The sequence below is a fragment of the Ranitomeya imitator genome, chromosome 3 (genome assembly GCF_032444005.1).
Source record: "Ranitomeya imitator isolate aRanImi1 chromosome 3, aRanImi1.pri, whole genome shotgun sequence".
NCBI lineage: Eukaryota > Metazoa > Chordata > Amphibia > Anura > Dendrobatidae > Ranitomeya > Ranitomeya imitator.
The window spans coordinates 88,344,328-88,367,835 of record NC_091284.1 but is presented as its reverse complement, the minus strand read 5'-3'; the positions used below and the strand labels follow the sequence as shown (position 1 = coordinate 88,367,835).

The 23,508-nt window shown below is 46.3% G+C and overlaps 1 protein-coding gene across 1 annotated transcript in view; it reads right to left on the bottom strand.

The window, feature by feature from the left end:
- Positions 1 to 15,466: 15,466 nt before the first annotated feature.
- LHFPL7 (LHFPL tetraspan subfamily member 7) overlaps positions 15,467 to 23,508 on the bottom strand; it is a 267,644-nt gene continuing 259,602 nt past the window's right edge. Inside the window, exon 3 of the mRNA XM_069761064.1 lies at positions 15,467 to 16,343. Within this exon, the coding sequence (XP_069617165.1) occupies positions 16,117 to 16,343 (227 nt within the window). The 3' untranslated portion in view covers positions 15,467 to 16,116. The remainder of the gene's footprint in view (positions 16,344 to 23,508) is intronic.

Here is a 23,508-nt window from a genome sequence, read left to right as displayed (position 1 = left end):
GACATGTGTGAGCGGCGAACATATTTACTGCACAAGGCCACGAATCCCAGCACCGCAGTGTGACTTTAGGAAAAGGCACTGTGGGTCTGGGATTTATGGCCATCGTTAACCGCACCGGCCAACATGAAATGAGGTCATGAGACGGCCTGCACTAACAGGGTATTGCCAAGGGATAACACAAGAGCGCAGTTTCCTGTACTGCAAATAACAACGGTAAGGAATCTGCGCCCAGCACCTAGGTGTAAATTTGTACACCTGTGCTGTGTCTCCTTAAAAAGACAAGTCACACCTCCACTACTGTTTGACAGTATAATAAGCTAAATAGTGTACGTGTTTTATTCAGCGTGTGCAAGGAGCAAAATTAAGAGAGCAACCTTTGACTTGTGCATCATTAAAGCAGTTCAAGGTGTGGCTCTTGTACCTTGCAACACCTGAGGGGGGGTTAAAGGTTACCTTTGAAATTGGTTCAACTAGGCTTCGGCCTACACTCTGCTCCTCTCCTCCTCCTGCTGACCCTGGGCTATAACACCGCCAGTTGTAGCCTGGAAGTGCTAGCTGCACAGAGAAAAACACCAGCCAATGTGTTAGTGGGGTTCAGCACCGCCAGCTGTTCCCCTGCTGTGTAGCCGGCATCGTGTCCAGCACAAGCCACGCTGGCACAACCGACCAAAAGCTGCCACCAGTGCAGGCTTCGGCCTACACTCTGCTCCTCTCCTCCTCCTGCTGACCCTGGGCTCAAACACCGCCAGTTTCTGCCCGGACATGCTAGCTGCACAGAGAAAAACACCCACCATTGTGTCAGTGGGGTTCAGCACCGCCAGCTGTTCCCCCGCTGTGTAGCCGGCATCGTGTCCAGCACAAGCCACGCTGGCACAACTGACCAAAAGCTGCCACCAGTGCAGGCTTCGGCCTACACTCTGCTCCTCTCCTCCTCCTGCTGACCCTGGGCTCAAACACCTCCAGTTTCTGCCCGGAAGTGCTAGCTGCACAGAGAAAAACACCAGCCAATGTGTTAGTGGGGTTCAGCACCGCCAGCTGTTCCCCTGCTGTGTAGCCGGCAACGTGACCTGCAAACGCCACGCAGGCACATGAACTGAAATTAAAGGGAACCTGGCCCCACCCCCCCAGGTGTTTCTATGTATAACAGCCACCTTGTACAGCAGTACTGCTGCATTTGTACAAGGTGGCTGACTTTTTCTCCTTGCCCACGTGGAACTCAACACGTACAAAATGTGTCTCATTGAGACCATTCCACTGTCCCTGAGGTGTGACTTTCCTTTCTAATGATACGCAGCACCCCCCTTGGTAGCGCTTCCCGTCTTCTGACATCATTGGTTGGCTTGTTGCGCCTGTGCGTCCGCCCTGCCTGAAACAATGCTCCTCGTTGTCTTACTTATTTTGACTGCGAGGGTGTGATTGATGGGCACGAGCAGTGCATATCTTCGCCTGTCTTAACTCATCTCCTTCCGCCTTCTTCAGACTGTGCAGCCTCATGGCCGCGGCATGCGAGAAGGGATCAGCAGAGGCCGCCCAGTCTGAAGCAGGTGTAAGGACGTGTGTGAGCGGCCAAAATATTTACTGCTCAAGGCCACAAATCCCAGCACCGCAGTGTGACTTTATGAAAAGGCACTGTGGGTCTGGGATTTATGGCCATCGTTAACCGCACCGGCCAACATGAAATGAGGTCATAAGACGGGCAGCTCTAACAGGGCATTGCCAAGGGATAACACAAGAGTGCAGACTCCTGTACAGCAAATAACAACGCTCAGGAAGCTGCGCCAAACACCAAGGCGTTATTTGGGACACCTGTGCTGCGTCTCCTTAAAAAGCCAAGTCACGCATCCACTACAGTTTGACTGTAGAATGGGCTAAATTGTGTACGTCTTTCATTCAGCGTGTGCAAGTAGACAAATTAATAGAGCAACCTTTCACTTGTGCAGCATTAATACTGCACAAGGTGTGTCTCTTGTACTTTGTAACACCTGAGGGGTGGTTAAAGGTTTCCTTTGAAATTGGTTCAACTAGGCTTCGGCCTACACTCTGCTCCTCTCCTCCTCCTCCTGCTTCACCACGGGCTCTAACATCGCAAGTTTTTGCCCGCAAGTGCTAGCTGCACATAGAAAAACACCCGCCATTGTGTTAGTGGGGTTCAGCAACGCCAGCTGTTCCCACACTGTGTAGCCGGCAAAGTGTCCTGCAAACGCAACGCTGACACAAAGCTGCCTCCAGTGCAGGCTTCGGCCTACACTCTGCTCCCCCTGCTTACCCTTTGCTCCAGCACCGCTAGTTGGGGCTCTAGGAAGACAATCTTTAATAGGCAACGCATCTGGGTTCCAGCACCGCCAGCTGGTTCTCGGCAGTGTTTTTGTCACAGGTACTCCCTCGTGCCAAACCTGGTTTCAGCACCGTCAGCTGTTTCCGGGTTGTGTCAAACTCGCTGAGACGCCTATGCTTGCCCCGTCGTGTTGCGGTCGGGTTAGCCAACTCCAGGGTGCCTCCAGTTTTGGAGCTTCCTATGTGGGCTGCATGAATTGGTAGTCAAGGCTGGTTCTGTAGTGCCAGTAGGCCCAGCTCCCCCTGTAGGACTGTTGGGGTTCGGTAACTGCGGCTGCCTCGCGGCCTAGCTGTTCTCTCCTCTCATGTGGGCCTTCGGGTCCACCACCTGGTTCCAGCACCGTCAGCTGGTTCCAGGCCGAGCCTTTGGCTTAGGTGCCTCCTCCTGGGTATCAGAGTTCCGCCAACGTCAGGCGGTCCTTGGTAGTGCTTTTAAGCGCGGGCACCTACAGCTTAGTAACCGGGTTCCAGCACCGCCAGCTGGTCCTCGGTCGTGCCATTGGCTCTTGCACACTGGGGCAACGCATCTGGGTTCCAGCACCGCCAGCTGGTTCTCGGCAGTGTTCTTGACACAGGTACTCCCTCGTGCCAAGCCTGGTTTCAGCACCGTCAGCTGTTTCCGGGTTGTGTCAAGCTCACTGAGACGCCTATGCTTGCCCCGTCGTGGTGCGGTCGGGTTAGCCAACTCCAGGGTGCCTCCAGTTTAGGAGCTTCCTATGTGGGCTGCGTGAACTGGTAGTCAAGGCTGGTTCTGTAGTGCCAGTAGGCCCAGCTCCCCCTGTAGGACTGTTGGGGTTCGGTAACTGCGGCTGCCTCGCGGCCTAGCTGTTCTCTCCTCTCCTGTGGGCCTTCGGGTCCACCACCTGGTTCCAGCACCGTCAGCTGGTTCCAGGCCGAGCCTTTGGCTTAGGTGCCTCCTCCTGGGTATCCGAGTTCCGCCAACGTCAGGCGGTCCTTGGTAGTGCTTTTAAGCGCGGGCACCTACAGCTTAGTAACCGAGTTCCAGCACCGCCAGCTGGTCCTCGGTCGTGCCATTGGCTCTTGCACACTGGGGCAACGCATCTGGGTTCCAGCACCGCCAGCTGGTTCTCGGCAGTGTTCTTGACACAGGTACTCCCTCGTGCCAAGCCTGGTTTCAGCACCGCCAGCTGTTTCCGGGTTGTGTCAAGCTCACTGAGACGCCTATGCTTGCCCCGTCGTGGTGCGGTCGGGTTAGCCAACTCCAGGGTGCCTCCAGTTTAGGAGCTTCCTATGTGGGCTGCGTGAACTGGCAGTCAAGGCTGGTTCTGTAGTGCCAGTAGGCCCAGCTCCCCCTGTAGGACTGTTGGGGTTCGGTAACTGTGGCTGCCTCGCGGCCTAGCTGTTCTCTCCTCTCCTGTGGGCCTTCGGGTCCACCACCTGGTTCCAGCACCGTCAGCTGGTTCCAGGCCGAGCCTTTGGCTTAGGTGCCTCCTCCTGGGTATCCGAGTTCCGCCAACGTCAGGCGGTCCTTGGTAGTGCTTTTAAGCGCGGGCACCTACAGCTTAGTAACCGGGTTCCAGCACCGCCAGCTGGTCCTCGGTCGTGCCATTGGCTCTTGCACACTGGGGCAACGCATCTGGGTTCCAGCACCGCCAGCTGGTTCTCGGCAGTGCTCTTGACACAGGTACTCCCTCGTGCCAAGCCTGGTTTCAGCACTGTCAGCTGTTTCCGGGTTGTGTCAAGCTCACTGAGACGCCTATGCTTGCCCCGTCGTGGTGCGGTCGGGTTAGCCAACTCCAGGGTGCCTCCAGTTTAGGAGCTTCCTATGTGGGCTGCGTGAACTGGTAGTCAAGGCTGGTTCTGTAGTGCCAGTAGGCCCAGCTCCCCCTGTAGGACTGTTGGGGTTCGGTAACTGCGGCTGCCTCGCGGCCTAGCTGTTCTCTCCTCTCCTGTGGGCCTTCGGGTCCACCACCTGGTTCCAGCACCGTCAGCTGGTTCCAGGCCGAGCCTTTGGTTTAGGTGCCTCCTCCTGGGTATCCGAGTTCCGCCAACGTCAGGCGGTCCTTGGTAGTGCTTTTAAGCGCGGGCACCTACAGCTTAGTAACCGGGTTCCAGCACCGCCAGCTGGTCCTCGGTCGTGCCATTGGCTCTTGCACACTGGGGCAACGCATCTGGGTTCCAGCACCGCCAGCTGGTTCTCGGCAGTGTTCTTGACACAGGTACTCCCTCGTGCCAAGCCTGGTTTCAGCACCGCCAGCTGTTTCCGGGTTGTGTCAAGCTCACTGAGACGCCTATGCTTGCCCCGTCGTGGTGCGGTCGGGTTAGCCAACTCCAGGGTGCCTCCAGTTTAGGAGCTTCCTATGTGGGCTGCGTGAACTGGTAGTCAAGGCTGGTTCTGTAGTGCCAGTAGGCCCAGCTCCCCCTGTAGGACTGTTGGGGTTCGGTAACTGCGGCTGCCTCGCGGCCTAGCTGTTCTCTCCTCTCCTGTGGGCCTTCGGGTCCACCACCTGGTTCCAGCACCGTCAGCTGGTTCCAGGCCGAGCCTTTGGTTTAGGTGCCTCCTCCTGGGTATCCGAGTTCCGCCAACGTCAGGCGGTCCTTGGTAGTGCTTTTAAGCGCGGGCACCTACAGCTTAGTAACCGGGTTCCAGCACCGCCAGCTGGTCCTCGGTCGTGCCATTGGCTCTTGCACACTGGGGCAACGCATCTGGGTTCCAGCACCGCCAGCTGGTTCTCGGCAGTGTTCTTGACACAGGTACTCCCTCGTGCCAAGCCTGGTTTCAGCACCGTCAGCTGTTTCCGGGTTGTGTCAAGCTCACTGAGACGCCTATGCTTGCCCCGTCGTGGTGCGGTCGGGTTAGCCAACTCCAGGGTGCCTCCAGTTTAGGAGCTTCCTATGTGGGCTGCGTGAACTGGTAGTCAAGGCTGGTTCTGTAGTGCCAGTAGGCCCAGCTCCCCCTGTAGGACTGTTGGGGTTCGGTAACTGCGGCTGCCTCGCGGCCTAGCTGTTCTCTCCTGTGGGCCTTCGGGTCCACCACCTGGTTCCAGCACCGTCAGCTGGTTCCAGGCCGAGCCTTTGGCTTAGGTGCCTCCTCCTGGGTATCCGAGTTCCGCCAACGTCAGGCGGTCCTTGGTAGTGCTTTTAAGCGCGGGCACCTACAGCTTAGTAACCGGGTTCCAGCACCGCCAGCTGGTCCTCGGTCGTGCCATTGGCTCTTGCACACTGGGGCAACGCATCTGGGTTCCAGCTCCGCCAGCTGGTTCTCGGCAGTGTTCTTGACACAGGTACTCCCTCGTGCCAAGCCTGGTTTCAGCACCGTCAGCTGTTTCCGGGTTGTGTCAAGCTCACTGAGACGCCTATGCTTGCCCCGTCGTGGTGCGGTCGGGTTAGCCAACTCCAGGGTGCCTCCAGTTTAGGAGCTTCCTATGTGGGCTGCGTGAACTGGTAGTCAAGGCTGGTTCTGTAGTGCCAGTAGGCCCAGCTCCCCCTGTAGGACTGTTGGGGTTCGGTAACTGCGGCTGCCTCGCGGCCTAGCTGTTCTCTCCTCTCCTGTGGACCTTCAGGTCCACCACCTGGTTCCAGCACCGTCAGCTGGTTCTCGGCAGTGTCTTTTGCTCTTGTACCTTCTGCTCCCCATCCTGGTTCCAGTACCGTCAGCTGGTTCCGGGCAGAGCCTTTGGCTTAGGTGCCTCCTTCTGGGTATCCAAGTTCCACCAACGTCAGGTGGTCCTTGGTAGTGCTTTCGGGCACGGGTACCTCCTACTTAGTAACCGGGTTCCAGTAACGTCAGCTGGTCCTCGGTAGTTCCATTGGCTCTTGGACCTTCGGCTACCCATCCGGGTTCCAGTACCGTCAGCTGGTTCTCGGCAGTGTCTTTTGCTCTTGTACCTTCTGCTCCCCATCCTGGTTCCAGTACCGTCAGCTGGTTCCGGGCAGAGCCTTTGGCTTAGGTGCCTCCTTCTGGGTATCCGAGTTCCGCCAACGTCAGGCGGTCCTTGGTAGTGCTTTTTAGCACGGGTACCTCCTGCTTAGTAACCGGGTTCCAGTAACGTCAGCTGGTCCTCGGTAGTTCCATAGGCTCTTGAACCTTCGGGTAGCCATCCGAGTTCCAGTTCCATCAGCTGGTTCTTGGCATTTTCTCAGCCTTCTTGTACCTTCTGCTACATTTCCAAGTTGAAGACCCTAAAGTCGACGACCCGGAAGACCACCCCGATGACGACGACGACGGCGGAGACAACGACGGCGGAGATGACGACACTGGAGACGACGACCCTGGAGACGACGACATGGAAGACCGAGAAGCAGAAGAACAAGAGGCTGCAGAACAAAGAGCAGAAGAACATTAAGCATAAGACTTAATATCAGAGCAAAAGATATTATCTAAATTATATGCAGAAGAAGACTAAGCAGTGTATGGGGGTGAGTCCGTTCCTCCTCGTGGTGCCCCTGGATAAAGCCTGATGCTGCAGGCCAAACTGAACGCGGACAAATGTAACTTTTGTGACTGGCAGAACGGAAGGTGTAATCTTCCAACTTTTATAGATAACAACTACGGGAATGCCTGTCACAAATGAGAATATGATGAAGAAGTAGAATAGGAAGAATAATAACAGTGGAATAAAAAGAATATGTAGAATAGGAAGAATAATAATAGTTGAATAAAATGAATATGAAGAATGTAATAAAAAAAAAAAAAAAAAAAAAAGGTAAAGGATGAAGAAGAAGATGAATAAGGTGAAGAAGAAGTTGATGTCAAAGATGCTGATGATGATGAAGATGAAAGTGTGGGAAAAGAAAAAAAAAAAAAGAAAAAAAAGAAGGGGAAGGGCGTGGAATAGTGAAACATCAATATCTGACAAAATAAAAAAAAAAATTTACATAGTCAATATCTTTGTCACTCCGAACGTCTTAAAAAAAAAACAAAAAACATGCTATTCTATTTGATTGGGATAAACCTCTATGACTTTAATGTCTCCGCCACCTCCCCAAATACATCCGGCATTATTCTTAGTTGTTTTCCTTCATGTAGAATGAACCTACAAGGCAAGAAAGGGTTTATTTTAATTCCGATATTTTGGTCCCATTGACTTGCATTGGGATCGGGTATCGGTATCGGCGATATCCGATATTTTTTGAATATCGGCCGATCCTATCCGATACCGATACTTTCCGATATCGGAAGGTATCGCTCAACACTAGTGATGGGTCTATAGGTTTTACATGTATCATTATTAAATGATCACTTCTTTCAGTGCCACTGGACTCACATGATACTGCAAAATTCAAAACTGCCTTTGGTATCAGCATGAGAGAGCATATGTTGGGTCAGCGGCTCAGTCATGCTGCTGGGCCTAAACTGTCAATCTTCTGGAGTGCACCGCCACTCTGCAAGCTGGAGTCTGGGTGTCAGAGGAGCGGTGCGCTCCCGAACTGCAATAATAAGACAAAACCCTTTCAGCATTATAACATACTAAAAATTGGAAGTATACTGCAAGTTGAAACTCCCAAATCAATACATTTTCTTTTGTCATATGCACAAGCCTAATGGACGGCACTAAATATAACCTTGTTGTCCAGTTTTGTGTAGCTTTTCCATTCCTATGTCGGGTCAGTGGTGGGACGGAGGCTGTAAATGATCAGTACTGGAGGTGATTATTAGCATTATGGAGAATCCGGAAGCACGAAGGTATGTTTTATATATAACACACTTGTTATCATTTGGTTTCTTACCTTTGCTGAGAACAAAAATAGGCATTTTGAATAAAAAGTACTTTATTAGTGTGACAAAATCAATGAAAAATATATTTTAGTTACCAGTTTATAACATCATAATCCAAACATTTGAGTATAAATAAAAAGGAAAATCAGAAGACCTTTTCTTTTTTTTTCTTTTTTTTTGGGGGAGACACTAAAAGGAACATGACTTGAATAGTTTATTCATTACAAATATCCACTGAACCGTCGCAAACAAACAAATACAGAATCGAAATAGTATTTTACAGAATGTACAACATCTTCAGCTAATAAACATCCCTGGTACATAACAGTTTGTTCAATTGATCTTTTTTTTTTTTTTTTTTTTTTAAAGGCACAGGATGGTTAGGTGGCAACTTGTCCTCCATAGATGTAAATCTCTGTCTATCACAGTCATCAGTTGTTGTAAGTGACATCTAAGCAAATCAGCTGAATGGTGATTATATTAAACCTCTCAATGGTCACATAGAAAAGGTTTGCTAAGGCATACAGAAGCAGCCATCTGAAGAGAACTGATTTTCTTTGACTTTCCATGCCCTCCTTACTGTAAAAAAAATGTATATGTAGTAATAATGCAATATCTAATAGACCACTCAAATAACATGTATATTAAAGGGGAAAAGTTGAACCTGAATATGTTTTTTGTGTAATACTGAATCAAATTCTGTAAGGAAGCCAGCAGAAGAAAACATACAATAAAAGAGCACACAGGTTATTGAAAATATACTACATTACTTGAAAATAAGCAGTATTAAACTCCAGCAAATTCTCTATATATTATGATAAATATTGATATATACACTAAAATGTCTTTAGGACGCCATCAATGGGCCACAAAGATGCAGAACTATTAGGTTTTCTGGATTGACGATGATTGAAGAGTATGCAAAGGGCAGTTGAAAGCGTGGGGAAAACTTGTCTTGTGAAATTCTATATTACAGTTCTGTTCTGGATTATCAGGCGCCAGATTGAAGGAAATTCACTGCTTTTTAGAGAACCATAAAACGGGAGGTAGGGTCCTAGATGGCAGATATGTGTCACCGAGGTGGTTGGCCTTGGTAATGTAAAGTCTGTACCAGTAACAACAGGCTACTGAGAGAATTTTTATTTGACTGGATTTGGGATTCGGGATTTAGGAGTAACCAAAAGAGTCTGGGTGGGAAAGGTGGTCTCCATAATCCAGCCCTGGGGGTTTACAGGCCTAATTGCAGCAGCTGGGTTAGCTCAGCAGAGTGCAGTTGTGCTGGAACAGAGGTGTTTGTCTGGTGAACAGCCTGAAATACTGAGATTGGTGATGCGCTATATTTACCTTGTTTCATTGTGTCTGAAAGAAGGACTGTTTGTTACTCATTTGTACTGGAGAAAGGCTGTTTTCGTTTTAGAGTTGAAAGGTTTATGATGTACAATAAACTTTATGCTGTTTTGATATAAAAACCTTGTAACTGTGCGTATCCAAGCAGCTACCAGAGAGCTGAATCCGTACACAACATATTGATTTGTCTTAGGCAATAGGGCTAATCTGCAACTTTTGTAGAGTCAATTAGGACCACAAGCTGAGATCTCAGGACTTCACTTTATGGACCTGAAAGTTTAATTTTACATGTCCTTACAATGATAACAATTGCAATATTTATAAGGCTTTAACGTGTTGCAGAACTTTTACATTTCAGAGGCAACGTGTACAAACAAAATCAGACATCAAATATTAAGCTAATATTTCAAAGGAGCAATGAGGGATTTATAAGGGAAACTGTGACGAACTTCATGCGTGCAATGCAGGGCTCAGAAAACAGGGAAAGATAATTTATTCACTCTCCATGTTCATTATTAAGTTCTGCACAATAGTTTGAAATGATTATGTAGTAAAAGGCTACATAAAATGTTAGATCATTGCTGATGGAAACGAGCATATTAGGGCTTTTTACAACCAAGTTGTACAGAGCTGTAATATGGAGCTGAAAGACTTTTATACCTCTACTTACTAAGGCATACAAAGACTTTTTATATCTTGTTCTGTATGCACCATGGCATGCTCAATTGGATGGGTGTGTTACTTGCTTCTAGAGAAGTATAACCTGGTCCTATGACACCATGCTGTGCATGATATGGCGGCTCTACAGCTCTATCACACAGGGACTCTGTGCAATTACTGTTACTATAGTTAGTTAATAAGGGCTTAGTTTGATAACTACTTTGCGATTGGCGACTAATGCAGTAAAGTGTTTCCTATTCATTCACATTGTATATGCACAATGTATGCAGCAATAGTGCTGAGTGCAGCGGTCGACTATATCGGTCAGTCCCCCATAGACAAGAATGGAGCAGTGATCATTCAATCCTATATGCAATGAGACGAAATTAGCGATCAGGACTCGGTGATGGATAGTCAGTATATATATATATTTAATTTTGTGATGAGGGTGTGGATGGCAGCACTTCAAAGGGACATACGTATCAGCTATAAATGGCCTTTTTCATGCATGCTTGATAAGGGCTGCCTGCACCTGAAACTTTGCTCTGGTGGATAAAGAAAGTTTTCAGTTTGCACTGCGCCCGGATTTAGATCCGTCTGGAAGCATTATATTTCGTAATACCCAATATTGTAGCTCTTGATTTATTTTCTATATATCAGGCACCGATAACACCTTATTTTTTCCTTACATCCAAAGTAAATGTAAAGTGCTGTACACGAAGCCTCCAACATAATCCACTATAAAAGACAATAGTGCTATCCGTCAGCTGGTGACTCTCATTGTAAAAAAACCCAATGTTTTATTAAACTTTGGGGGCCAATAGAGAAGTTCGGCTGATGTGCTGGGTGCTGTTTTTAATAAATGCGCCCATTGTAAATTAAAAACACACGTACAGTGCCTTGCGAAAATATTTGGCCCCCTGGAACTTTTCAACCTTTTCCGACGTATCATGCTTCAGACATAAAGATAACAAATGTAAATTTTTGGTGAAGAATCAACAACAAGTAAAACACAATTGTGAAGTAGAACGGAATTTATTGGTCATTTTAAATTTTTGTGGTAATTCAAAAATTGAAAAGTGGGGCGTGCAATATTATTCGGCCCCTTTAACTTAATACTTTGTTGCACCACCTTTTGCTGAGATTACAGCCGCAAGTCTCTTGGGGTATGTCTATGTCAGTTTTGTACATCGAGAGACTGAAATTCTTGCCCATTCTTCCTTGGCAAACAGCTCGAGCTCAGTGAGGTTTGATGGAGATAGTTTGTAAACAGCAGTTTTCAGCTCTTTCCACAGATTCTCGGTTGGATTGAGGTCTGGACTTTGACTTGGTCATTCTAACACCTGGATACGTTTATTTGTGAACCATTCCATTGTAGATTTTGCTTTGTTTGGGATCATTGTCTTGTTGGAAGACAAATCTCCGTCCCAGTCTCAGGTCTTTTGCAGACTCCAACAGGTTTTCTTCAAGAATGGTCTTGTATTTGGCTCCATCCATCTTCCCATCAATTTGAACCATCTTCCCTGTCCCTGCTGAAGAAAAGCAGGCCCAAACCATGATTCTGCCACCACCATGTTTGACAGTGTGGATGGTGTGTTCAGGGTGATGAGCTGTGTTGCCTTTATGCCAAACATATCGTTTGGCATTGTTGCCAAAAAGTTTGATTTTGGTCGTATCTGACCTTCTTCCACATGTTTGGTGTGTCTCCCAGGTGGCTTGTTGCAAACTTTAAACAACACTTTTTATGGATATCTTTGAGAAATGGCTTTCTTCTTGCCACTCTTCCATAAAGGCCACATTTGTGCAGTATAGGACTGATTGTTGTCCTATGGACAAACAGCCCCACCTCAGCTGTTGATCTCTGCAGTTCATCCACAGTGATCATGGGCCTCTTTGCTGCATCTCTGATCAGTCTTCTCCTTGTTTGAGATGAAAGTTTAGAGGGACGGCCAGGTCTTGGTAGATTTGCAGTGGTATGATACTTCTTCCATTTCTATATAATCGCTTGCACAGTGCTCCTTGGGATGTTTAACCCCTTAGCGACCGCCGATACGCCTTTTAACGGCGGCCGCTAAGGGTACTTAAACCACAGCGCCGTTAACTAACGGCGCTGTGGAAAAAGTGAATAGCGCCCCCCAGAGTCGGATTTTCTCCGGGGTCTCGGCTGCCGGGGGTAGCCGAGACCCCAGAGAACATGATTCGGGGTTTTTTTTACCCACCCCGCATTTGCGATCGCCGGTAATTAACAGTTTACCGGCGATCGCAAATAAAAAAATAAAAAAAACGCGATCTCTTTTTAATTTCTCTGTCCTCCGATGTGATCGCACATCGGAGGACAAAGAAAAGGGGTCCCAGGTAGCCCCCCAATACTCACCTATCTCCCCCGGTGCTCCTCGTGGCTCCCGGTGGGCGCCGCCATCTTCAAAATGGCGTGCGCAGTGCGCCCGCCGGCCGGCACCGGGGGGATCTTTGGGGTCTCGGCTGCCGGGGGTAGCCGAGACCCCAAAGAACATGATCGGGGTCGGTTTTACCAACCCCTGTTTTGCGATCGCCGGTAATTAACTGTTTACCGGCGACCGCAAAAAAAAAAAAAAGTAAAGTGTAATTCTCTGTCCTCTGATGTGATCGCACATCAGAGGACAGAGAAATAGGGGGATTCGGGGACCCTAGCATACTCACCTGTGTCCCTGGGTCCTCCTGCTGCTCCTCCTGGCTGCCGGGGAAAAGAAAATGGCGGGCGCATGCGCAGTGCGCCCGCCATCTGTCTCCATTTGCTGGCTGGCAGGAGAACAGCAGTTGGGGCTAAAATTAGGGGTAGGGTTAGGGTTAGTGGTAGGGTTAGGGCTAAATTTAGGATTAGGGTTGGGGCTAAATTTAGGGTTAGGCTTCTTTCACACTTACGTCGGTACGGGGCCGTCGCAATGCGTCGGCCCGACATACCGACGCACGTTGTGAAAATTGTGCACAACGTGGGCAGCGGATGTAGTTTTTCAACGCATCCGGTGCCCAATCTATGTCCTGGGGAGGAGGGGGCGGAGTTACGGCCACACATGCGCGGTCAGAAATGGCGGATGCGATGTACAAAAAAAGTTTCATTGGACTTTTTTTGTGCCGACGGTCTGCCAAAACACAACTGATCCAGTGCACGACGGACTCGACGTGTGGCCATCCGTCACGATCCGTCGGCAATACAAGTCTATGGGCAAAAAACGCATCCTGCGGGCACATTTGCAGGATCCGTTTCTTGTCCAAAACTACGGATTGCGACGGATGCCAAACGACGCAAGTGTGAAAGTAGCCTTAGGGCTAGGGTTGGGGCTAAAGTTGGGGCTAGGGTTGGGGCTAAAGTTAGGGTTAGAGTTGGGATTAGGGTTAGGGTTTGGATTAGGGTTGGTATTAGGGTTAGGGTTGGTATTAGGGTTACGCTTGGGATTAGGGTTAGGTTTGGGATTAGGGTTAAGGTTAGGGTTGTGATTAGGGGTGTATTGGGATTAGGGTTAGGTTTGAGGTTAGGGTTGAGATTAGGATTAGGTGTGTGTTGGATTTAGGGTTTTGATTAGGGTTATGGTTAGGGTTGACATTAGGGTTGTTTTGGGGTAAGGGTTGTGATTATCGTTAGGGTTAGTGATTAGGATTATGGATCAGGTTGAGATTAGGGTTAGGGGTGTGTTGGAGTTGGGTTGGAGCTAGAATTGGGGGGTTTCCACTGTTTAGGTACATCAGGGGGTCTCCAAACACGACAGCAAATTTTGCGCTCAAAAAGTCAAATGGTGCTCCCTCCCTTCTGAGCTCTGCCGTGCGCCCAAACAGTGGGTTACCCCCACATATGGGGCATCAGCATACTCGGGATAAATTGGACAACAACTTCTGGGGTCCAATTTCTCTTGTTACCCTTGTGAAAATAAAAACTTGGGGGGCTACAAAATCTTTTTTGTGGAAATGTTTTTTTTTTTTTATGACTCTGCATTATAAACTTCTGTGAAGCACTTGGGCATTCAAAGTTCTCACCACACATCTAGATAAGTTCCTTGGGGGGTCTAGTTTCCAAAACGGGGTCACTTGTGGGGGGTTACTACTGTTTAGGTACATCAGGGGCTCTGCAAACGCAACATAACGCCCTCAGACCATTCTATCAAAGTCTGCATTCCAAAACGGCGCTCCTTCCCTTCCGAGCTCTGTCGTGCGCCCAAACAGTGGTTTACCCCCACATATGGTGCATCAGCGTACTCGGGATAAATTGGACAACAAATATTGCAGTCCAATTTCTCCTGTTACCTTTGTGAAAATAAAAACTTGGGGGCTACAATATCTTTTTTGTGAAAATTTTTTTATTTTTTTATTTTCACGACTCTGCATTCCAAACTGTGGAGGAGCGCTCAAATCATAACACTGCAGGGCTGGCGCTCCCCTCCAGCATCCAAAACACGGGCAATTTATGGCATCCTAAATCCTGTTAATGGACTGCACACAAAGGTCAACACATCATACAGATTACAGCACCTAGAGGGAGTAGACTTCTTTTAATCAGGCACTAACAGGACCCATTAAATATTTTCAGGCTGCAATCTTCATTCATTCTCAGACTCCTGCTATGCAGTGTACAACCTTCCCCTAGCTTTCCTCACGAGATTGTATCCCTTCCATTAATATGTGCTGAATGTTTGCACACGATGCTGCTGCTTTCCATTGCTCTTATGTATCAGTACAGCTTCATAACTACCGTATATTGATTTTCTCTTCTACAGACTTGCTGACATGATGCTGATGAGTGTCAGATCCCTTTTGTTGAGGCTAACCTCCTACCTCTTCCCCATCCACTGTAGATTTTGTGATGGGTTCCCTCCCTAATATCTTTCACTGCGGAGTACAATCTCCTCTTCATCTTGCTGCCTGCTCTAATGTTTCAGCGAAGACAAAGGGGAGAACAGGTACAACTTAGGCTACTTTCACACTAGCGTCGGAATCTCCCCGTCGCAATGCGTCGGGGAGAGATTCCGACGCTAGCGTTTAACGTACTGCACAACGGAGGCAGCGGATGCATTTCTCCGGGACATCTGCTGCCCCATTGTGAGGTGCGGGGAGGTGGGGGCGGAGTTCCGGCCGTGCATGCGCGGTCGGAAAAAGCGGTCCGTCAGGAGCAAAAAACGTTACATGTAGCGTTTTTTGCTCCCGACGGTCCGCAAAAGCACGACGCATCCGTCGCTCGACGGATGCAACGTGTGGCAATCCGTCGCAAATGCGTTGTCAATACAAGTCTATGGGGAAAAAACGCATCCTGCAAGCACTTTTGCAGGATGCGTTTTTTCTGCAAAACGATGCATTGTGACGGATTGCAGAAAACGCTAGTGTGAAAGTAGCCTAAGAGCAGTGTTCAGTCAGCTCATTGTTTAAAAAAAACACCTGCAAAGTCAGCTATGTAAAGGAGTAGCACAGACTCTACGGCAGAAAGGTGGAACATTTTTAATAAGAGCTATTCAGAAAGTTTAGCACTTGGAAATCAATTGATCAATTAAAAAAAAATAGTGCAAAAGAGTACATGTCTGTCAAAGATATTGTGGGTTGAAATAATTTTGTAAACCCTTTAAGTAAATGTAAGATACATTTTTAGATCATTCATTTTAACTAGAGATGTGATGCAAGGGAATTTTAAGTTCCCCAACAGATTGAACATCTTATGCTAATTTTATCAGTAGTGGCCATATTGCCCATAGCAACACTCTTCAGGCTTCCAGAGTAGGTTAAAACATGGTCACTGGTTGGATATTAGGGGTAGCATTGATATGATACACAAGGTTCTATACAGTAAATTATAAGTCTCTGATCACTGGCTTCCAGCACAGAATTTCTCATTATTGGGCAGGAGCTGATTGGGAGGTAGCCATTATAAAAGTATACAGAAAGACAAGCAGTGGGAAAACTAAGAAAATCAGTGTCAAGTAATGTTAATCCCAAGCTAATATTTTGTCATGCTTCAGGAAGACGATCAATGCAATATCAATCTGCTCTATAGTTTACGCTGCACGGCTGCAGAGAAGTGCGCTAATACCTTTGTCTATTCGGCATCTGTAGACAGGAACTTTGCAAAAAATAAAATACTATAAAATAGTGGGAATTGGGGTTGGGGATATGTGTTCTTTTGGTGCATATTTAGCGAAGAATGGCAAAAATACAGATAACAAGACCCCAACAATCGCAAGCATGTATCCCCATCCGATCTGACAGTCTCCTGCATAGTATATACTCGAGTTCTCACAGTACTTTTTCACAGTAGCTGAGTTGAGGCCGAAGGGATAGACCAAGAGTCCTGATGCCATGATGAACACTGTAAATACAAAAGAGAAAAACAAATGTGATTGTGGTATGTAGTCTGTAAGAATAAAATGCTAAATTTAATGTGAAACTTTGGAGAACATTTGTTTTTGTTATAAATGATGTAATGATTTATTTTTTTAATATGTCTTCATAGAAGTGGGAGCTTCCTTTTGGTTTAAAGATGTGTCAGACTTATCAAACAGCATGAACCATTATGATAAATCTGGAGCAGTTTAAGATTGTCCAGTCTAAGTTTACGCTGTCTACGAATTAGAGAGCATTAATGAACCTGCCCCATTATTCTTAAATTTGCCTATGCCAGTAATTTGGAGCTCTGTATAATGATGTACTGTACAATCAAAAGTTATATTGTGGTACCGTGTTAGCCAGAAAAACGTATGTCAATATTTTTATACCCAAAAAGACAAAAGTATTCTAGCAGTAATACTTTTATTGGCTAGCCTTAAACTTTATATTTGCCGGCTTTTTTAAAGCACAGTGGCCCCTTCATCAGGCAGGTTTACACATGAAGGATTGATGCAAAAGCACAACATTTAACAGATGTTACATCAGGACATTTATGCATGGAGCGGATGGAGTGATGCCTACTAAAGAAAAGTCAAGGTTATAAAATTGAAGTTTTTGTAACAAATGAAGAGGTGATGAGTAAGGATCTATTTACACGGATCAACCAGAGGCGTTAAACTACCGATCAGCGGTCGTTTAGTACACATACCACATAAATGATGCACACTGAGCGATCTGTAATAGATCACTCAGTTCACACAGGCTCATTACTCTGGGCACTGCAAGTCCTATTTACAGATTCCCTTTAGAATGACCTTTTCAGTATTAAAACTTTTAAATCCATCATATAATATTGTGTCCCAGGGCATGAAAGTTATTATATTAAACAATCCAGTACTTTACATCACCAGCGAAGTTATAATTAGCAGGATATAATTTTTTCCTATGTTTTTGCTGTCTAAGGGCCACTTCACGTCCGTTTTTCATTTCCATATGCGGTTCAGTTTTTAAGGATTGCAAATACGTACACACACCACACACACCCATTCAACGTTGGTGTGCACGTCAGATTTTTCACACGGACAATGTGTGTAAAAAACCTGCAGACATGTCGATTTTTTAATCTGCAGCACGGGCCACAAAACGTCTCGTGCACGCTGATACGTACAGGTGCCTGGGAAAAAGCAGTACAGTTCACATGGTTCCCAGGTGCTGAAGAAAGCTCTGATCATTGTCGCCTGGTCCCCCTGAGGTCAGCGTGACCATGCAACAATGATGTGAGTTGTATTCAGCACCCAATGTGTACAACGTGTGTAAAATGAATTAAATAAAAAACTGGCGTGTGCTCCCGTGTAATTTTGATAACCAGCAGAGGGAAAGCCCACGGCTGGGGGCCGATGTTACTAATCTGGGAAAGGGATAATATCCCAAAAGGTTCCCTGGCTATTAATAACATCTCACAGCTATTTGCTTAGCCTTTACTGGTTAGTTTATGGGGGAACCCAGAAAAAAAATGACGTAGGGTTTCTCTATCAATTCTAACCAGCAAAGGCTAAACAGACAGCTGTGGGCTGATATTAATAGCCAGAGAAGGGGCTAGGGATATTAGCCCACTTGCCAGACTATCAACATCAGTCCTCAGCTGCCCCAGAAATGGCACCTCTATAAGATCCACCAAATCTGGCTCTTAGCCTCCCTCTTGTCGTGGTGCGGTTGAAGTCAGCTTTGTATTGTCAGCTGCCATCAAGCCCAGGGGTTAGTAATGGAGATGCGTCTATAAGACACCCCTCATTACTAACCCCTTAGTCAAATTGTGAAAAATACATCACAAAAAGTCATTTAATTGAAATAAACACACCACACTCTCATTTTACAATTTATTACTTTGAAAATGAAAATAATCATATTCCTCACCCCTGTCTGACAATAATCCATTTGTCCCATGCCGTAATTCATCCCTACTTCATCTGGATGCCTTGTTGAACAGAGGCATGATGTGGCCGTTCAGCTTGACATCCAGGAAATGCTGAGCTTGGGGCGCAGCTTCAGTGTCGAGCAGTAATGTCATAGAGGTTACCGCAGGTCACTGTCAGCTGTTCCCACACTCAGATCAGTATGAGCCGGCCCATGAACTGTGGTAACCTTCATTATGTCACCGCTAGCACCGTGAGAAATTTCTCACTGTGGTAGCTAGCCGTAATCTCACAACAGCAGCTTCAGTGATATGTAGTAACCTCAATCACGTCACTGCAGGTCACTGACGCTCAGCGTCTCCTGTATGCCAGGCTGAACGGTCACATCATGCCACCGTTCAGCAAGGCATCCAGATGAAGCAGAGATGGATTGCAGCGTGGGACAAATGGATTATTGTCGGACAGGTGAGGAATATGGTTTTCAATCATTTTCATTTTTACAGTAACAAATTGGAAAATGAGGATGGGTGTGCTTATTTCAGTTAAATGACTTTATTCTTGCTGTGTCTTTTTTACAATATGACTGTGGGGTTAGTAATGGGGGTGTCTTATAGACCCCTCTCCATTCTTAACCGCTGCACTTGGGGTCAGCAGCCATAAAACAGCTGGAAATGTATGGAGTTATTTAAATATATGTTATTGTATATTCTTCCTTCAGGTTTCCATTGAATCATTATTTTCCACAACATTATTGCTCGTTACAGGCCTGTCCAAGTATCATGGGTCAGACCTCCCCACTAGTATGGAGTCTCAATGGAAAGAAAACTAAACCCTACATTCATCCAAAGAAACCACTGAGGTTTCAGTCCACGAGACTGCTCCAATTCCTTGTGATAGAGAGGTCTTCTCTTCTTATTTATGACATCTACTTGCATATTTTCCAGCTACAGTTATGCTGCTCAGATTCAGGTACAACTGATGTCTCTATAGTAAGCACCCCCTGATCTACACCCCAGACCGCAGTGAGAGTGGACTACTTATATACATTATCTAGTAACAGTTCACAAAATCTATATACAAAACTAAATATTATTTTATTATGCTCTACTTATATAGCATCATCATATTCCACAGCGCTTAACAGACACCATCATCACTGCCCCCATTGGGGCTCACAATCTAGATTCCCTATCTAGAAACCCACAGAAACACGGGGAGAACATACAGACTCCTTGCAGATGTTGTCCTTGGTGGGTTTTGAATCCAGGACCCCAGCACTGAAAAACGTGAGCCACCGTGCTGTCATGATACAAATATTACCATTAAACTTATTAGAAAATGTAAGCACATTTAACGAGAACCTGTTATCAGATCTAATATAATCTGTATCCATCATTCAATAGCTCACCTGGACCTGATGAGGGTGATGATGAACTTACTCTGCAAATACATCCCAAATTGACTCTTTAATCTGTTTTGAACTTTTGAGAGTCTTACCATACATTGCCAGATTGTGTGATCTCCTGTATTCAGGCCACCCACCTAGTTTGATTGTGGGGTCATTATAGTATGTGTGTGTTGGGGAGGGGGCATTTTATTATACAGCTCTGGCAAAAATTAAGAGACCACTTGCAAAATGTTCAGTTTGTCTGATTTTTCTTACAGGTATATTTTTGAGTAAAATGTAAATTGTTTTTTTTTTATTCTACAGCGCTACAGTAAGCGCTGTTCCCCTGCGTGTGGTGCTGAAGCCAGCTGTCATCCCTTCTCCCCTGCTCAGCTGGCTAGCAGGGGACAATGAATGAATGATACGCAGTGGGCACAGGCTCAGTAACTAGCGGTGACATCACTAAGTCTGTGCTCGCTCGCCGGCATGACCTCCTGTGACCTCAGGACAGTGGGAGAATGCAAGTGATGAGGTCACTCTGACAAAGCTTGAACTGCCATGACCTCATCACTTGCATGCTCCCACGGTACTGAGGTCACAGGAGTTCATTCCGGCAGCGAGCACAGACTCAGTGACATCACCACTAGTTACTGAGTCTGCTGCGCCCTCTTCGTATCATTCATTCCCCAGTAGTTTACAGCCGGGCCGGTCGCATTAGCACGGTTCCCGGTTGTAAACTGAATGTCCCCCAGATATGGATTATACCATGGGACTGACTGAACGCCGGACAGGTATGGGTATACTGTTGGTTTATTATTTTTACTTTTTTTCCTGGAGATCGAGGGTGTCGCTTGGATCACCAGTACAATAATGATGGAAACACTGTGTGGTGTCTGATTTCATTGAAATACTTTATTCTGTGTGTGTGTGTTTATTTAACCCTTTACTAACTTTAGGATTAGTAATGGATAGGTGTCTTATTGACACCTCTCCATTACTAAGCCGGGCTTAATGTCACCTTACAATAGGAAGGTGGCATTAACCCCTCATTACTCCACTTGCCACTGCTACATGGCAAGTAGGAAGATTCGGGCAAAGCTCCAGAATTGGCGCATCTAATAGAGTTGAGTTTTGCCGGGTTTTTTCAACAACATAGGGGGACCCCATGTCGGGTTTTCATTCATTCATTCATTGTCCCCTGCTCGCCGAGAAGGGATGACAGCCACGTTCAGCATCACACATAGGGGAACAGTGGCTTACAGTAGCGAGTGGCACGTTTTGCGGCCCATGTGTCCAGGTAAAATTGGACACGGTCCATAAAAACACGCTGACATGTGCATAGACCGATTCATTTGAACGGGTCTACGTGTGTCTCTGGTACGTAAGAAAACTGTCACCGGAGACACTGATGTGTGAAACTGGCCTCACGCTGCTTTTGACGAAAAAATGTAAGCAGTTCTTTGTTTGATGGCTTGTGACTATCCATCATCCTCTTTCATTCATCGTATAGGGAGGATATAAAACACAAACCAAGTATCACTCTCCCTGGGTCCTGTACCAGCTCTCCGCTACTGCCCCAGTCTATGCTGACGTCATGTCAGCCTGCAGACGATCTGTGGCTTAATGTTGCCAGCACGAGCTGCAGAACTCACTGATTGGCTGCAGCACTGTTGACATGTCAGCACTGCAACCAAACAAAAAGATGGCAGCAGGGAGGGTAAGTAATACTCTTTTTTTTATAGTTACCCTGGCCTATGAAAGAAAGTTTTATGAAAGTTGACAACTCATTTAATGAACCTTACACCGGGGCGACATTAGAGGTTCCTGGCTGCTCTAGTGACAGATCCACTTATAATATTTTGTTTTATGACCCATTTATCTACAACAGTTTAGAAAACTTTTACTACTTGGTAACAATATAAAGTTCTTCAGTTTTCAACTCTATGCTACAAATCAAACAAAAATTCCTCCTAATGTAGCTCTGTCATAAAGGGTTTGTCCGGCAAAAAACAAGTCACCCCCTATCTACAGGATATGAGATATGTTGTTGATCATTAGGGGTCCGACCACTGGGACCTACACCATTGATTGAAAACGTTTATCCCCGTTAGGGCTCATGCAGGCGACCATGTATTCTCATCCCAGAAAATCGGGATGATTATGCAAATGACACTGATCAGGCTGTCGTCACACTCGCAGTATTTGGTCAGTATTTTACATCAGTATTTGTAAGCCAAAACCAGGAGTGGAACAAATAGAGGAAAAGTATAATAGAAACATATGCACCACTTCTGCATTTATCACCCACTCCTGGTTTTGGATTATAAATGGTGATGTAAAATACTGACCAAATACTGATAGTGTGACGGCAGCCTCAGAGTGTCAGCAAAGTGCAATCAGATTCTCTTGAAGGAGACAATCAGAGCACACTGTGAGGAGAAGCTGGAGAACAAAATGTCTCCGTCTTCTCCATTCTGTCAGTGCGCAGAAATCGGACTGTACTCAGATGTCATCCAAGTGCAGTCCGATGATTTCCACGTGCTCATTGAATTGCGTGGCCGAGTGCAATCCGTATTTCTGATCAAACTTGGATATGCGATTTTGTCCTTGGGCAGACTCTGTACAAGGAAAAAGATTGGTCCGAGTGATGTGCCGGATCACACACGGATGGATTATAAGCCCGTCTGCACCTGCGTTTGGAATGAAGCAGAAGGCACATCAAGTTACAGTATCACCTATGGTGGGAACTTAGTTTCACTGGACAACCCCCTTGAACTATTCGATAACATGCTGTGTTTAAGCCACCCTATCAAAACTGGAGATTTTAGAAAATTAAATATCATCATCACCCTTCCTGATTTCATGCTCACATTTTTGTTACCTTTTCTCAGTACCTCAAGTATCCACAAGGTGGCGTTTAGGGACAGAAAATTTGGAGTTGTGTCCAGGTTGTCACTATGTAGATTTTTCCCTAACTTGTCTCAGTAGATTAGTAAATCGCATCTTTGTTTTTGTGTTACAAAGACATTTGTACGCACAAGTGCTGTAGCGTGCCTCCCTCATTACACTGAACATATTGAGAATTTGCGACATGCCGTGCTCGTAGAGGAAATCTGCTCTGGAGATGGCGCGCTGGCACAGAGTCTCAGATCATTGTGCGGCTTTCCACATTGCTTGCCATATGCAAGAGCTAGATCCCGGTACAGTCGGCAAAGTAGCCGGTTATAACACCCAAGCTGGCTGTCATCTTTGTACGTAGCGTTGTTTGAGATTTCATCGCTTGAAATGCATTAAATTAAGTATAAAACATTTTTTTTTGCCATTAATTTATTAACCATGCAAATATATTCATAAAAGGCCACAATGTTTCTCATTATATGATCTCTCCGTATACTTCTCTACTTAGGCCGCATTCACACGTTCAGTATTTGGTATTTGTAAGCCAAAATCAGGAGTGGAACAATTAGAGGAAAAGTATAATAGAAACATATGCACCACTTCTGTATTTATCACCCACTCCTGGTTTTGGGTTACAAATACTGATGTAAAATACTGACGGAATACTGACCCTGGCGTTATACGGTAACACAGAAGAGGCACCAATGTCTGTGACAGATATGATAGTCACAAGCATTGTATACGTGGACTAATTCAAGATTTATTTCATTTTTTGTCACCATCTTGCCCCCCTACTCCTCCCATCTGTCCAATGCTGTTAATAATCATAATAGAATACATCAGGATCCTACCACCCTGAGATTATTCGGATATGTTTACACAGAAGTTACTTTTTTTCACATGGATTTTGCACTAGATCCACTCCAAAATCCATATCAAAAACCTCTTCA